Source organism: Crotalus tigris, unplaced genomic scaffold (genome assembly GCF_016545835.1).
Source record: "Crotalus tigris isolate CLP2741 ecotype Arizona unplaced genomic scaffold, ASM1654583v1 scf7180000017666.379230911805:20528666, whole genome shotgun sequence".
NCBI classification, from domain to species: domain Eukaryota; kingdom Metazoa; phylum Chordata; class Lepidosauria; order Squamata; family Viperidae; genus Crotalus; species Crotalus tigris.
The window spans coordinates 3,212,373-3,227,609 of record NW_024096552.1 but is presented as its reverse complement, the minus strand read 5'-3'; the positions used below and the strand labels follow the sequence as shown (position 1 = coordinate 3,227,609).

General features: G+C 37.7%; 1 protein-coding gene across 1 annotated transcript; it reads right to left on the bottom strand.

Annotated features, from left to right (window-relative positions):
• Nucleotides 1-682: 682 nt before the first annotated feature.
• Nucleotides 683-15,092, bottom strand: PRKCSH (protein kinase C substrate 80K-H). Its single transcript, XM_039336336.1, has 12 exons — nucleotides 14,935-15,092; nucleotides 12,047-12,159; nucleotides 11,375-11,491; nucleotides 10,591-10,686; nucleotides 10,439-10,496; nucleotides 9,226-9,343; nucleotides 8,427-8,556; nucleotides 6,151-6,235; nucleotides 5,384-5,462; nucleotides 3,938-4,024; nucleotides 2,995-3,156; nucleotides 683-811 (listed from the first exon to the last, which is right to left on the bottom strand). The coding sequence occupies exons 2-12, from the start codon at nucleotides 12,132-12,134 to the stop codon at nucleotides 683-685; spliced, it is 1,149 nt and encodes a 382-aa protein (XP_039192270.1). The 5' UTR covers nucleotides 12,135-12,159; nucleotides 14,935-15,092.
• Between the last annotated feature and the right edge of the window lie 145 nt (nucleotides 15,093-15,237).

Genomic DNA, 15,237 nt, shown 5'->3' with positions numbered 1-15,237 from the left:
AGCCAATAGAATTAGACTCTATTCAAGAGAGTCTATTCTATTGGCTTTCAAAAGCCAATAGAATAAAAGGGAGTAGCACAGCTAAGGAAAAGATGAAAAAAAATGGTGGACTGCGTTGTTTGGCGACCCTCGTGAAATGGTCGTTCGACCCCAAATGGGGTCCCGACCCGCAGGTTGAGAACCGCTGCAATAGAATAAGAGGGAGTAGCACAGCTAAGGAAAAGGGGAAAAAAATGGCAGACTGCATTGTTTGGCGACCCCTGTGAAATGGTTGTTCAATCCCAAATGGGGTCGCGACCCACAGGTTGAGAACCGCTGGCTTATAATGACAAATAAATCTGTAAAAAGTCATGTGAGGTATCGGCTAACTCATATTATTCTCTTCAAGATACCATAACTGCAAAGTTGCCAAAACATCAGATAAACTCAAAGCCCTGAAGCACTATTGCTCACAACATCCTTCCAGGAACAATATAAGCAAAACTTAAGAGTTGTAGCCTAATCTTCTGTCCTTGGTGAAATATCCTAAGAAGATAATTTACAACAAATATTTTAATATTTACTTTGAAATGCCTTGTAACTCTTACTCCTTATAATCTCTTTTTGTTGTTTGAAAAGAGTTGTCTCTTTTTAAACCTTCAGATCTATCGCAGAACCCTGCTTCTGCCAGATCCCTCCACAATCATGAACTTTGATATACTTTCAAAAGCCTACCATCAATTAAAGCTTGAGTGGCTTCATCATAAGGAGGCATCTTCTCCATTTCTTCCTCTGCTGCCTTGTCATCTGATGATGGCTTGGGTGATGAGACCTACAGAGACATTAAGCCAAAAGAATGCTATTAGTTCTTTGAAATCCATTAATAACCTTGTAGAATAACAAGAAGAAAAGCAAGATAAACTGACTAAAGAAGGTTGATTTTATAGATATCCTGTGACCAGAACTTTCAAAGAAAGTGCATTACCAAATCAGGAAAAGGAAAATAAACCCATGCTAAAGCTAAGAGTAGTGGATCTTTTTTTTTTTGGTCCTACTTCGTTGCAGGGTCCACTTATTTTGCATTCTGCTTGCTTAGTTTACATAGCAATGCCATCACTGCATGGTGCAGCTAGGGACCTGTTGTTCAGCCAGCTTGCTGCCGATCCTGATGCTGTTTCAGGGCTGAGAGTGTATGGCTGGGCCAAGGTCACCCAACTGGTGTCAATGTCTAAAGGAGAACCTGGATCTCCATTCTCCCACTCCAGGACTTTTCCCATGTCACCATACTGGTTCTTGTTTATGAATAACTTCATACTAATCACTAAACAAAAGAGTCACTTCAAATATTGCCAACTTCAAATGAGTGAACATATTTCAATAGACATTGTAAAAAGTGTTTAAATATTGCTACATAAGAAAAGCATATTCTTATGCTGGGGATGGGCAATCCTCAGAGCTCTTCAGATCAAGACTGCTGAAAAATAATGTTAGCAGAGATTTCCACCATTTTGAAAAAGGAAAAATGTGAATGCTGCTGTGTATACCCTAAAAAGATGTTACAGTTAAAAAGAAATAAAATCCCTCAAAGTCCTTCCCCAATCAACTCATTCTCATGCTTAATGTGACTCTATTCCTCTGTAGTGCTCAGCCCCCACCCCAACTGCAGGGTGTGCTTGGCCACCAAGGTTTACCTTGATTTACACAAATGGCATCTTTTAAATCTCTCCTAAATTGTTTAGCACACAGCAGACAGCGTTGGTAGTCTAAACAGTTTGCAAGACAGATAATGACTATTGCATGCAGGATTCTCTATGAAATATCTGGCTTTACAGAGAAGACCATTGTATTTTTTTTTCTCTAGTTTATTTTTAAAGACTTGGAAAGCAATGCAAGGATCTGGGTAGTATGGGAGATGCCACTGATTTATAACTCCCAGCAGCTCCGGGTAGCCTGGCCAAAAATGTAGAAACTGTAATTCAATAACTTCCAGAGGAATACATGCTCTTTTTCTAATATTTGAGGAAGTGCCTAACATTAAAGAAAATGTTTATAGTTGCTTAAACTACAGATTACATCAAACCAGTATGTTTTTATTGAAGCTCAAGTATTAGGTACAGGGAGGTCTCAATTAGTGTGGTTAATGAATCCCACAAATTGTTGCATTATTCAAATTTGCAGTGATATTTCTATGGAAAACAGAGTAATTGGTTCCTATTCGACAGAAATAGGCAATTAAAATTTTTAAACATAAATTGTATGTCCTTATTAATGAAATACTGTGTAACAATAAAAGAGGATAAACCCATATTCTAAGTTATCCTGCTGTAATTCTTCAAAATAAGCCTCTTCATTTTTAAGTTTTCTTTGAAGAGAACCTTTCTTTTCTACATTTCATACACAGGATGATTAGCACCTAAAACCCCAGCTGTGCATATGATAGCTTGGGGCTATGGATTTTGGCTTGCTTTAAATGCAACCTGGTATCAATTTATAATTTGCACTAAATCAAATAAGCTGCATTATTCAAACTCACACTAATCACAATGTATGTTTATTCTATATACCCTGAAGTACCCCTTTCCCACTGCCCTTAAGAAGAAAGCAAACCTGTCCCTACCTGATTTTATCTATCTAAGTATGAAATAGGATTATTTATCATCTAGAAGTCTATGCTTACAGAATTCTTTATGTAATTTGGGATATTAAGTTATTTTGGAAGCTTGAGTATATACAAGCAATGTCAGCAAATGTCTGCAATCAATAAAATTTCCTCCCTATTGATCTTCCATAAGATTTGCTCAGACTTTACTAAAACATCTCTTTCCCCTATCCTCAATATATAATTTAATGATCAGTTCTTCTCAAGTCATACAAACCATAAAGAACTGAATAAATAAAATAAGCAAATCTGCACACATTTTCCTGGGGAGCACAACTTTGTAAACACAATCTAGGTTAGGAATACAATGAGAAACTTCCTTGTAAATTTCATTGATAGATGTCATACTGTTGTACCTTCATCTCTTCATCCAAACTATCACCATCAACTTCCTCCTCGTCTTCCTCGTCTTCCTCATAGTCCTCTTCAGGGGGTAACTGGTCCATCTGGGCATCAGACGGAGTATCAGACTCCTCTTCCACTGGAGTATTTTGTGGAGGCTGTACCTCAGCCGAGTTCTGTAAAGGGAAAACTGAGTTCAGCCTAAACTACTCTTGTTCATGCACTTGATTACCAACTCAATTTGGCTCTTCAACAACTTGAGAAGCAAGGAAAAATGAGTACTGTAGATGTTATTTAGGAATCCTAAATAAGAAGAGTCTATCCTTCCTCTAAGGCTTCATAGAATAGAAAGGGCATTGTCTACAGTCTTCAGTATCAGTTCCCCAAGCTATCTTGGCCACATCAAAGGCTCTTCTCCACAACTTGACTGCAAAGGGGGCATGTGCAACTGATAGTGAAAGAAACCTGATAGAGCTTTGGATATGGGTCACAAGAAGTTAAACTGGCATTCACTTCATTCAACAATTGGTGGATTCTTCATTTAGCAATGCATTTATTAAATGTGGAAAGTAAACTTCATCTGAGGTTTTATTTGCGTTGCTATTTGTCTGCTCCTAACTGTATCACTTTTCTTTGTAATTAACATTTTCAGTCTTTTTCATCAATTTTAATTGCTGTTAATTACCGAGTGCTGCATGAACACTAGGAAGACAGGATATAAATATATTTATGTATTAAGTTTCATGCTGTGTGGAACAGGCCCACTTCCTAAGGAGAAAGCTTAATATTAATGCCTGCCAAGATTTAAAAGTACAATCAATCAATAAAAGATGCCATCCTCTGAGAATGGGTCTGCCCACCCAGCATGAATCCTGTTATGAAGGAGCAGCTGTTCTAAATATATATTCCAAACCATTCTTCCAGAAGTACTTCTTCTCAAGGGTTTTAGATACTGACCTCTGTTTTGAACTTCTCCTTGATTGCTGGCCACACAGTGTCCTGGAAATGGCCTCTGTCCACCTGCAAGGAGTTACCCAGCAAGGTCTGGAAGAATAAGAGCAGAAATAAGCCATTATATCGTACTAATGAAAGTACTAATTCAACTTAGCAAATGCACTTCCTGCTTCTCAGAATGTTTGCAAACAAGATAGCATTTCTCTTAAATACGACAATTACAGTAAGGAATATGACTACAGAAATCCTAACAGTCTCTCTCCTTCTTTCCTTCCTTCCTTCCTTCCTTTTCTTCCTTCCTTTCTTCCTTCTTTCCGATTACAAATAGCTTCGGGGGTTAAACTTTGAATATTAATATTTAAAATTCTGCGCAACTCTTTAAGATTACAATTGTGTTTAATATGTCTTTTTCTTTCCCTAGTCTCCAAAAAGAGAGAAACTGAAATAAAAAATTGCCTTTCAATAAGTGATTCAACACATATAGTTATAACTTCAGAATTTGCTCACATAAATGATTTGTGTCTAGTGCAAAACTATTTCCCAGTTTTTTAGCTGTTAGCAGCTTTAATTCCTACCAACTGATGGAAGAGCATGATGAATTAACTTTAAAAATAGTGCAGGGAGGAAGAAATAAAGTCTTATTCCTGGACAATTCTTATTTGTTTGTTTAATCAATTTATATAGCTGCCTAACTCACACACAGTGACTCTGGGCAGTATACAGCCTTAATTATAGTTAACAATAGGGAAATGCTTCTGCCCTAGACCTTATACTGATATTATGGGTCAATAGTATTTTGGGTGGAAGAATTAAAAGTAAAATTAACTCTCAGCCTCCATATACATTTCCATTGTCACATGATTAAAAGATACTTTGGGGAAAAGTCTGTGTAGGCATCACTGGAGAAGAATTATATCATGTACCAGTGAGTTTATATTATAGAATCAACATTTTTTACAGCCCCAGGAAGTAATATTGCAAAACACAAAACAAAATGTAAGTGTAATTTTGGCATGGGAAATTACATGACCACAGGGATGTTAGTCTTGGCTCTCAGATAAATGGCTTGTTTCTGCTCTTGATCTTGGAATATGGACAGACTGGTCATCGATGCAATAAACACTGAAGATCCAGTACCTCTTGCCAGGCAACCAGGCACCCATAAAGAGAACTACTAAAAACAAATAGGACAAGGCACAATGGCAATTGCCGAAAGAGGAACTGGCTAAAGAAAATGACTTCACAAAAACATCTGCTAAGCCAAGAGCATCTGACCTGATCTGCACCCACAACTTTAGCTTCCCTCCAAATTTAAAATAACATCCACTCTGATCTTACATGAAAGAGTGACAGAAGAATCACAAGGAATAGAACATTCTTGAAAGAAGATGAAAAATCCTTCTTGAGTCCAAAGAGCCTTCCTTGATAGTTAAGTATTTCCTTTCTTACCTGGGCTTCCGTTTCTGATAAGATCCCGTCCCCGTCAACATCTAGTTCAAGGTGTTTCTGAAGCTCTGCAACAGTTATTCTGAAGAAAGATGAGGCAAATACGGCAGTTAGAGTGACAGCCAGCTAGCCAAAAATTTGAAACAGGAACTGCCATAATGAAACTAGGTTTTTGGTTTTTATTTTAATCAAAAATAGATATTTTCAGCAATTGGTCTTGAAGATTTACAGCAGGGTTGCCAACTCCCAGCCCGTGGCCCACTATTGGCCTGTTCAGAACTGGGCTGCACGAGGTGGGCAATCGCACACGCAGCTCCAGTTGTGCAAATGGAGCTGTACACATTTGTGTGGGTGCCTGCCACTTACATGGAACCATCCCCTCCCCACCCCCGTCCACCAAACTGGAAAGGATGGGGACCGCTGATTTACAGCATAAGGCATTTCTGGCAACAGAGTATATCTTGCCTTAAATAGAGAGGATGAGAGCAACTGAGACTGGATTAGATGATCTAAAGACTCTTCTATCTTGGAAGTAGAAGGATTAGGAAGTGCTCAGTATTATTTAAAATTAGAATTATTGCAAGGATTAGTTCATATTTCTGATTTATTTAAAAAGAAAGCATTCCTTGTGATAGTGAAAATGGATGGTCCCCAAAGGAATGAGAGAATTGGACAGTAGGGGAAGGGAGGAGTAGAATAACTGTTCTTTTTACCCCGTTCTACCAGATACCCCAAAATTCCATCATTGAAAACAGTTATATTAGACTCACATTCCATCTGTGTTATCATCCAATTTATGAAAAGCATCTTCTGCTCTGGCTTGATCCTGTGCTGCTTTTTCAGCTGCTTTCTTTTCTATTGCAAAGCAGATAGAAACATATCTAAAGAAAATATATCTAAGAGGTAAATCACAAAGCAGCTCACTCTGCCGCTGTAGATGACAGTCACAGCTGCTGGTGAAACATCAAGACAACAGAAAACTACATCATGCCCAAAAGCTCATTAGTGTTTGAATTTACAGAAGAGTTTACCTTTCTAAAACACCACCATTAAGGCTATTGAAATATCAGCATCTGCCTGAATTCATAATCCTTCTCTACAACTGGCCACTTAGTAACAGTTCAAAGCGTACTACAATTTATGACCAGATTTGAAATTCTGGCATCCACTTCCATCCCAGGATCACATGATATTTTGGCTACTTGGCAATCAGTCTGCATTTGTAGCATCCCAGTTTACCATGTTTTTGCCTGGTTTCTGGCCAAAAAAAAAAAAAAAAAAAAACCATGGAAAACAACAGGTTCACTTTACAATCACTACATTCACTTAATGAGTGGCACAAAAAAGGTTGTAAAATCATGTATAGTCATCTGATGATCTGGTTTAAGACTGTTGTGACTTATGACCGAAATTGCAGGTTCAATTACAGTTATAAGTCGAGAACTATTTGTATTTCCATAAACAGCTGGAGACATATGCTTCAATTCTGCTATTATTGTGAACTTTAAGAGGTATCTAAGATCACCTGTGCACTATGCAAAATTGCAAGAGTCAGAGGTATGCCCAGCATTTGTTTTTCACTTACGCCTGTGCTTAAGTCATGATATAGTAATACAAAGACATTTAAGGATTATAAACTCCTCTCCCAGAGCCCTGTCAAACCAAAGAAGAAAATAGTGTAACAACTGACATAGCAAGTACACACCTAAGTATAAAAAAGCAATTAAAATGTAACTGATGGTTAATACTGAGTGTAAATTATTTCCGTCTATCCATATTCAAGCAAATTGTTGCTCTTAATTATTTGTCTGATTTTGCCATGCAAAACCTGAAAACCTTGTGTATTCAATATTTCTAAAATATTTTAAAAACTGAACTGTTACAACACTTAAGGAAAATTTTCTGCAGAGCTCTAAACACTGCTGCAGTTCTTAAACATTGGTTAAACTACTCGTATTTTTTTAAGTAGCTTAACGGTTCCCTAAAAAATTCTATGAAATTCTGCTTTCCCTCAACTCCAGCTAACAATTTTCTTGTTAAGAATTCTGTGTTATTTCCTTAAGCTGGCATTTTGCTGGTTTGTAGTCAAAATTAAAAATGTAAAAGCAGCCATTTTGGTACACACCAAGATGAGTTCAGTCCAGCACTCTATTTCTAGTATGGCCAAAAATAAGGTATACATGATATTGTATCACATCATAAAGATGACAATTATCCTGTACTGTCAATATCATTATACAAGTGATATTTAGAAACAGTTTGTTTAAAAGGTTTGTTTAAAAATGCTTGGTTGTTTTGTTGGGGAGGAAAAGGCAAAAAAAAAAAAAAATCAGTTATAGCAGTGGTTCTCAACCTGTGGGTCGGGACCCCATTTGGGGTCGAACAACCATTTCACGGGGGTCGCCAAACAACGAAGTCCGCCATTTTTTTCCCCTTTTCCTTAGCTGTGCTACTCCCTTTTATTCTATTGGCTTTTGAAAGCCAATAGAATAGACTCTCTTGAATAGAGCCTAATTCTATTGGCTTTGAAAAGCCAATAGGAATTGTCCAGGCTGTCTCTGCCCTGCTGAGCCCGCCAAAAGTCCCATTCTGCAAACGGTGCTGCACCAGTTGAGTAGTCTTCGACTTACGACCGGTTGGGGGTTGCGGCATTAAAAAGGTTGAGAACCACTGAGTTACAGGGATGTAACAAAACCAAGTGTTCTAGAAACTGAACATTTTAGATGACTCTTAAACATTTAATTTCTCCTCTGGACCATGCCAATGCATCAGAACATTCAGCTTTGCACATCCCTAATAAGCAATGTAGCTTTCTGAATCAGTTTCATACATCTACCATTGTTTCCCCAAATCTCACCAATTTTCTCAGGCATCCTATCATTTCAGATGAGAAAAAATGTAATTGTTTTCATTCCTAAGCTATTCCTAACTTGCCCTCAACTATGGTCTTCACATAGATCAAAATCTCTTTTCTCCTTCATTTTTAACAGGAAAGATGCTAAGATTAAGTGTTATTAAAGCCTTCAGTAGAGTAACCCAGACTGACCATCCCAGGCTTTCTGGTGGATATCTTTGGCCTCTTTTTCAGGTTTCTCAGCAGCTTCCTTTGTTAACCGTAGGGCCTCCACTTGTTCCTCCACAGTCTTTTTACCCTCCTGTAATTCTGTTAGTTTTTTCTACAAAGAAAGGAAAGAAAAGGACTATCTGAATTTTGACCAAATCCAAATAGCTTCCTGCTTGAATCCCCAATTATCCGTCTTGCAAGATATGGCAGATTTGTATAGCAATACAAATATGGCTGTCTGTACTGTATGCATGTATGTGAGTTGGGTTGAGAGAGAGCGACTGGCTGGGCCAGTTATTTTCTCACTCCAATTCTCCTCACAGGGGAAAATAGAAGGAAGACACATTATAAATATTCACCACTTTGAATTGTATGTATTAAAAAAAGTCAGAATAAAAGTTTAAAAAAGGAGGTAAAGAGAAATGGACAGAGGTAGACAACTTCTGAGCAACTATTTTGTGTTGACATATATGACATTACATGTTAATAATAAACATGTTTTCTACAATATCCAGTTTAAAATGTATATGGACAATCAGCACTTATGACAAGAACAGAAGAACTCCAGAGCCTACTCAAGATACTCAAAAATAGGGTGCACTCCCAAATTTTTCTTATACAATCACAAAGTTTTTACTTTTCTTAGAGGAATATCAAAAACCAGTCTAAGAGGAGCCATAACCTGGCTCTTCTCAGTGTGTCAAAAGTGCTTTGGCAAAAATTAAAACATCCAATACAGCCCAGCTAGCAATAAGCATTTTCTCCGCAGGCTGCCTCTCACCTGTTTTTCTTCCTTTCTCTTACTTGCTTCTTCCATCAGGGCCTTCTTGATTTCAAAGCCTTCTCTGGCCACCTCAGCCATCTGCTTCAGTGCCTCCCGCTCCTTTCGGCCCATTTCTCTGCAAAGGGACAAGGGAATAGAATGTCAAGGTTTAGGACAAGGCATTGTTCAGTCGTGGTATCTACCAATGGGTAGAAAGGAATTCTATCCTAGAAAAAATCTGCACAAGGGAAAAATATTTCGGCATAAGTGAAGAGAATGGTATGGATGCAGCACACTGTCTAATAACTTGAAAGCTATTGTTGCTATCAAACCTGACTCCATAGTTGCTTGCATCTGATTTTGCTCGCTTTGTCAGTGATGGGAGGAGGGTGGTGAATTCCTAATGGGGGGGGGGGAGGCTATGGAATGCAAGTGAACCTTCTGGTGCCGGAGAAATGTTATCTACCAAGGCCAAGTCCTGAAGAATGTTTGACCAGAGAAGACGTTTTTTTCCAAAGCAAAAGAAATGAACTCAATTGGTGAACTATGAACTGTAAGTGGCCCGAAGGGGAAGAGGGGAGTTACCTATGTGGCTTTTGCAGGAAAATCCCAGAACTGACTTTGCTTCTGGTGTGCCTAGATGGATTTTTCAATAAAGCTACACTCTTGGTCAACCTAAAGAGCCAGGAGGGTTTTTTTTTAATTGAAAGTGCCAAATGGGATGGTTGACAGTTGCTTTTCAAATTCATAAGCATGGAACATAATTCTGAACATTATCTAGTAGTAAATAAGCTAAAAAGAGCAGCCATAAAGTTGGTATGCTGCAATGCACCATATTCTGTCACTAAATTCCCCCCCCCCAAAAAAATTGATCAACAGAAATCCTTAAAAAGTAAGCACTGTGGCTGGTTTTAGTCCAGTTTTACTTGAAAATGTGCCCATCTGCAAAATATGAAAGAAAATTGGGAATGGTAAATAGTATCCTGAGAGGGGAAAATCAACTTTACAAGTTCACAAGGTCACCTGGTAGTAACCGACATTTCCTTGCTGTAAAGTATGGGGCAGTATATAAATCTAAGTGCTATTGCTATTATTAACCTGTTTAAGAACAATTGTTCTAAATGCACCCCTCTCCCCTAAGTTGTATATTTGACAGCTAGCACTTGAGTCTGCTTCTGAATCAGACCTCTGAACAAAGAAGGAGCTTCTTCTAAAACAAGTAACATCTTACCTGCAGGTGTTTTCACACACTGTGCCACTGTTGTACTCATCGGTTGTATCGCAGCAATCTAAGGGGGCAAGGAGGAGAACTATGAACATCTGTCACTTGAATTCTATTGTTCAAAGCCAAACAATTTATTCACAACACGTAGCAATGCTTACCGCAGATCCCATCATTGATGCGGGAAGAGGGGATGTATATAGGACGGTATCCAGCATTGGAGCAATGGAAGTGGCCATTGGGACATGCAGCAGTTCCTGGGCAGAAAGACAAGACAGTTGTATGTTGAACAAAAGGGGGGAAAGTAGCTGAAGAGAAGAAAGCATAAATTAAACCACACATACAAGCTCTCTACTACACAGAGCTTGCATGTGTGGCTTAATTTATATTAATTTAATTTCTCCTAGCAATCACAATTTACTTGCTATTCATAAAATGTCTAAAAGCTATGACAGGAAAATAAATAAGGAAACAAACTCTTGCATAAATTGAAGATTGTTAAGAACTTCTAGAAATTTAAAAATACTAGTAACAGCAATGGATTTGGTTTCTATTAACTGATATGTACAATATTGTATTTCATTTTACTCATTTAAAATTTTTAATTTAAAAATTGTAATCTTTAATTACATTATTTTTATCTTGGCCAACTGTGTCCTATTTTGCAGTGGGAAGCCACTACATCATAAGTATTACGGTTTTATGTTTGGATATCAAATTTTAAGAAAATCTCCAGAGATTAGTGTTTAACTGCTTAAGCAATCTAATAAAATTAATGTGGATGGGAGCATAGAAGATCAGTTACTGTCCCTTGTTAAGAGAGAGATACATGTTAGTTGATGTGAGATGCAATACTAGCAAAGATCCTTAGAGCAGTAATTACAAGAGCTGGGATGGGGAAGGCAATATATGCAACCAAGGTAAATTTAAATATGCCCCACTTACCTGGCTCATCTGAGCCATCTTTGCAATCACAGTAATCATCATTGACTCTATCAAAAGATATTGTTGCAGAGCCATCAAGACAAGTGAATGGTTTTGATTCATCATAGAAGTGATGGTCTAAAAATAACAGCACACATACTTGGATTCAAACAAGAAAAAATACTGAAAAAAAGATATGCCAATTCAGAAAAGTATTCAAGTTCAGCATTTAATATTCCATGCCTAGTTAAGTCATTCCATATCTTATGTCTACATAACTTATATTCTAAATGACAAAAAAAAGGTGCTGAGCAGGATGCAATTAGTAACCACGCCACTTCTGTAGCTTATTGTTAGCATTCAAAATAAATCAGTGTTGTAGGCAAGAGGAAGTTGCATTTCTAAACCAACTTCAAACACTAAATTGTTTTCTTTTAAGTAACTCATTTGGTTTAAATTTCTCTCCAGATGACCAGCTTTCTCATACCTCCTTTTAAATCCAAGAAAACAAACATCAGATAATTATGGGGGTTTACTTACACAGCATGGATGCTATCTTTTTCATTGATAGTGCAAAATCATAGACACATGTTTCCAACCTCTGATTGCTAGAAATAATTAAACTATCTGAGCGATATATTGTAAGAGGAGATCAAACCTGCCATTTAACCTATTATCTGCTTGAAAACTCACTTGTTAGGGAGACCCCTCGTGGACGCTTCACTTCCACAGAATAAGACAGGCCAGAAAGTGAGAGAAGCCCAAGATACAGAAGCAGCATAATGGAGGCTCAAAAACAACAACTCCTGGAATAAAATGCAAATAAAGGACTTGTTACTTTAGCAACTTCCCTTCTTGGTTGTACTAGTGATTTGATGTTTCACAATTTTTTTGCATTTTAATTTTTGCAATTTTTATAATTGCTTTTTGTTTTAATTCTGTTTGCCACCCAGAGCAAACAGATGGGTGGCCAAATAAATAATAAATAAATAAATAAATCTCTTCTGTTACCATTAATACATAAAGGAGGAAGATGTAGAATATTCCTTTCTCTCGTCCAATTTTATTTAAAAAAAAACTCTCTAATCAGCTTCCCAAGTTTCAGATAGGATCCTCACATGTGATTTATAATTTTTCTCTGCAGTCAAAAAATTCTATGAAACTGATCTTCTGAGTGCCTAAAATGGAAATCCAAAGATTTATTTTCAGTTTCTAACAGAATTGGTAAATATTGTGTTCTTAACCAAGGCTTGTACTTGTTTTGATATCATTTTCTCCCTTTTTTTAACCCTGTAATCCCCTAATTTGGGGTAGGGTCCAGGTGACTGGATGCAGCTGAACTTTTACTAGCCAATGCCCTTCCTGTTGCCTATGCAGAGTTTCAGCAGATACTTTTTCTTTGCACCCTAGGAGAGAAACATCTGCCACTACCTAAGAATGAACTCTCAACTTTTCGAGTGAGAGGCAAACATCTTTACTACTAGACCACATATTAAAATTATTCCAATGTGTCTCCCTCCCACTTATGGTAATAAAATATCTCATCTCAAATATTAGTGTCATTAAGGACTATCCAAAACTGAACAAAAATATACATGAACCATTTCAGATAGCTCCTCTGCTCTCCCAAATGGCTTCCACAACTATCAGATTACTCATTGCACTTGCCATAAGGATCCTAACAAAGGCTCCTTATTCTGGACATAATATATCAAGTACTCAGAACATGGGCAGCATCATAACACTAAACATTTTTATAGTTTTTCCTGTGGCAAGCTGATAAAGTTGTTATGCCCAGAATAGAAGTAACTAGATGTCACCACCATGGCAAATATAAGCTCTGGTGCCTGGGGACTGGGTATGAGTTCACATATTCTTCAATTTCCAAGAGCTGACAAAGGAGCTAGGGGAATTTTTTTCCCCTCAAAAGAGGAATTTAAAATAAAATCCTTTAAAATAAATCAAATCAATAAGCACTATAGTCAGGCTCTACAAGCTACCTGCAAATAGTACTGTAATAGCAATAGCACTTAGACTTACATACCAGCTTTATAGCACTCTCTGGGCGGTTTACAATGTCAGCATATTGCCCCCAACAATCTGGGTCTTCATTTTACCAATCTTGGAAAGATGGAAGGCTGAGTCAACTTCGAGCCCCCTCAGATATTAATCAAATGTTGATAATTCCCCTTTCCAACCTTATCTTGCTTAAAAATAGAGGCAGTATTTCTCCTACATGCTGAAACTTACAGCAGTACAAGAAGTTTAGCATTGCATTGCTTTCTGGAATTTCAAATCTCTACAGTTGATATTTCAATGAGAAATCACCAGATACCCTAGCAGCTATAGGCTAAATTAGAATTTGTGCTTTTAATGGTAAACCACTTCCTTAATGTTGCAAAAAAAAAAAAAAAAAACACCTGCATAATAATTCCATGAAACTGGCAAGAGCCAAATTTCTCTCAAGAGACTTTATTGTTTCCAAACTACCACACAAATGCAGCAAACAGTACAAATCAGAAACATGCACCTCCCAGGTTCTGAGTTTAAAATTCTGCTATGATGATCATGACTTAACATAGTCAAGATTCTACTTGCTTCCTATTACCAGTTGCCATTTTGAAGCAGAAATCCTCCATTTGGAGGATTCAGCTAGTAAATTACAATGCACACTCCTGTCAAACTTTATTATCTTCCCACCTTCCTAATTAATAGTGTTACTGCTCAGTGTCTTGAAAACTTAATTCTTAGATGCACTACCCAAAGTCCAAAGAGAGTCATTTTGAAATAGTAACTTGTCTAAAACTATAGCTTGGCATTTTAATTTCAATTTAAACCAGCTTTGGAAAACCAAAATGGAAAAGTGAAATCTCAATCTTTTTTTAAATCAGTTGAGATATGCCTCATATAATTTGAAATATCCTGATAGGCACATAAAGCAAAAAATAAACAACATGAATGCCTTTCATTCAAGTTAGCCATTCTGTTAAAAAGTTGAGTTCACCCAAAGCTTTTCTGCTAAGAACTAAGATTTAAGTGTTCATTGATCTGTTGAAATAATATGGCCCTTTGTATTTAAAGGGCAAAGAATCAACAATTAAGTACTGTTCTATGTTAATCAAATGTACTTTAGATATGTTTTCTAAACTTTAAGATTGAACAATAATACAAAGCCAGAATATTTTTTGCAGAAAAAAAGGCTTTCAACCTAATTTTCACTCAAACGAGGAGAGTACATTAAAGGCAACAATCAGCCCTTCCTAATCTAGAGCCCTCCAGACGTGCTGGACTAGAATTCTGTTCATACCGTCTATGGAAGAGGAAAGCTACAAAACAATCAGAACAGCAGCAGGTGAAGGAAAGCTGGGTAAGCTTGCACCGTGTGAGCGCTACGCTACGCCTTTTAACCCAACAGGCTTTCCTATGTGGCGACTAACTAGTACACCGAGAGACAAATATAGGTGCAACCACAGTGTGGCTCCGTGTTCCCCACTCCCCGGAAAAATCCGCCCCCAAGAGCAACCTCCGACAAGCGCGCTCCTACCCATGAAAGCACCACCCCCACCGCCCTCCTTACCCACCTCCCGCCGAAACTCTCGTGGAAAAAGGCTCCAAGTCCCACCACCTCGAAACCGGAAGTAAGTTATGAAATATCCGCTCCAAAGCGTGCGGATGGGGTGGGGACTTTAAACGGCCTTTCCTCCCAGTCGCTGTTTTGATTTCATCTTTCCTTCGTGACCATCATAAGAGTGGCGGAAGTACTTTACTTTCCATCCATGCTGCCACGAGACACAATTGGCCAAGGATTTAACAGCAGCTTGTCTTTATTTGTTGCTTGTTCCACTTGGAAAATGAAATGTTTCCATTTCTTCTCCTGCGTGACA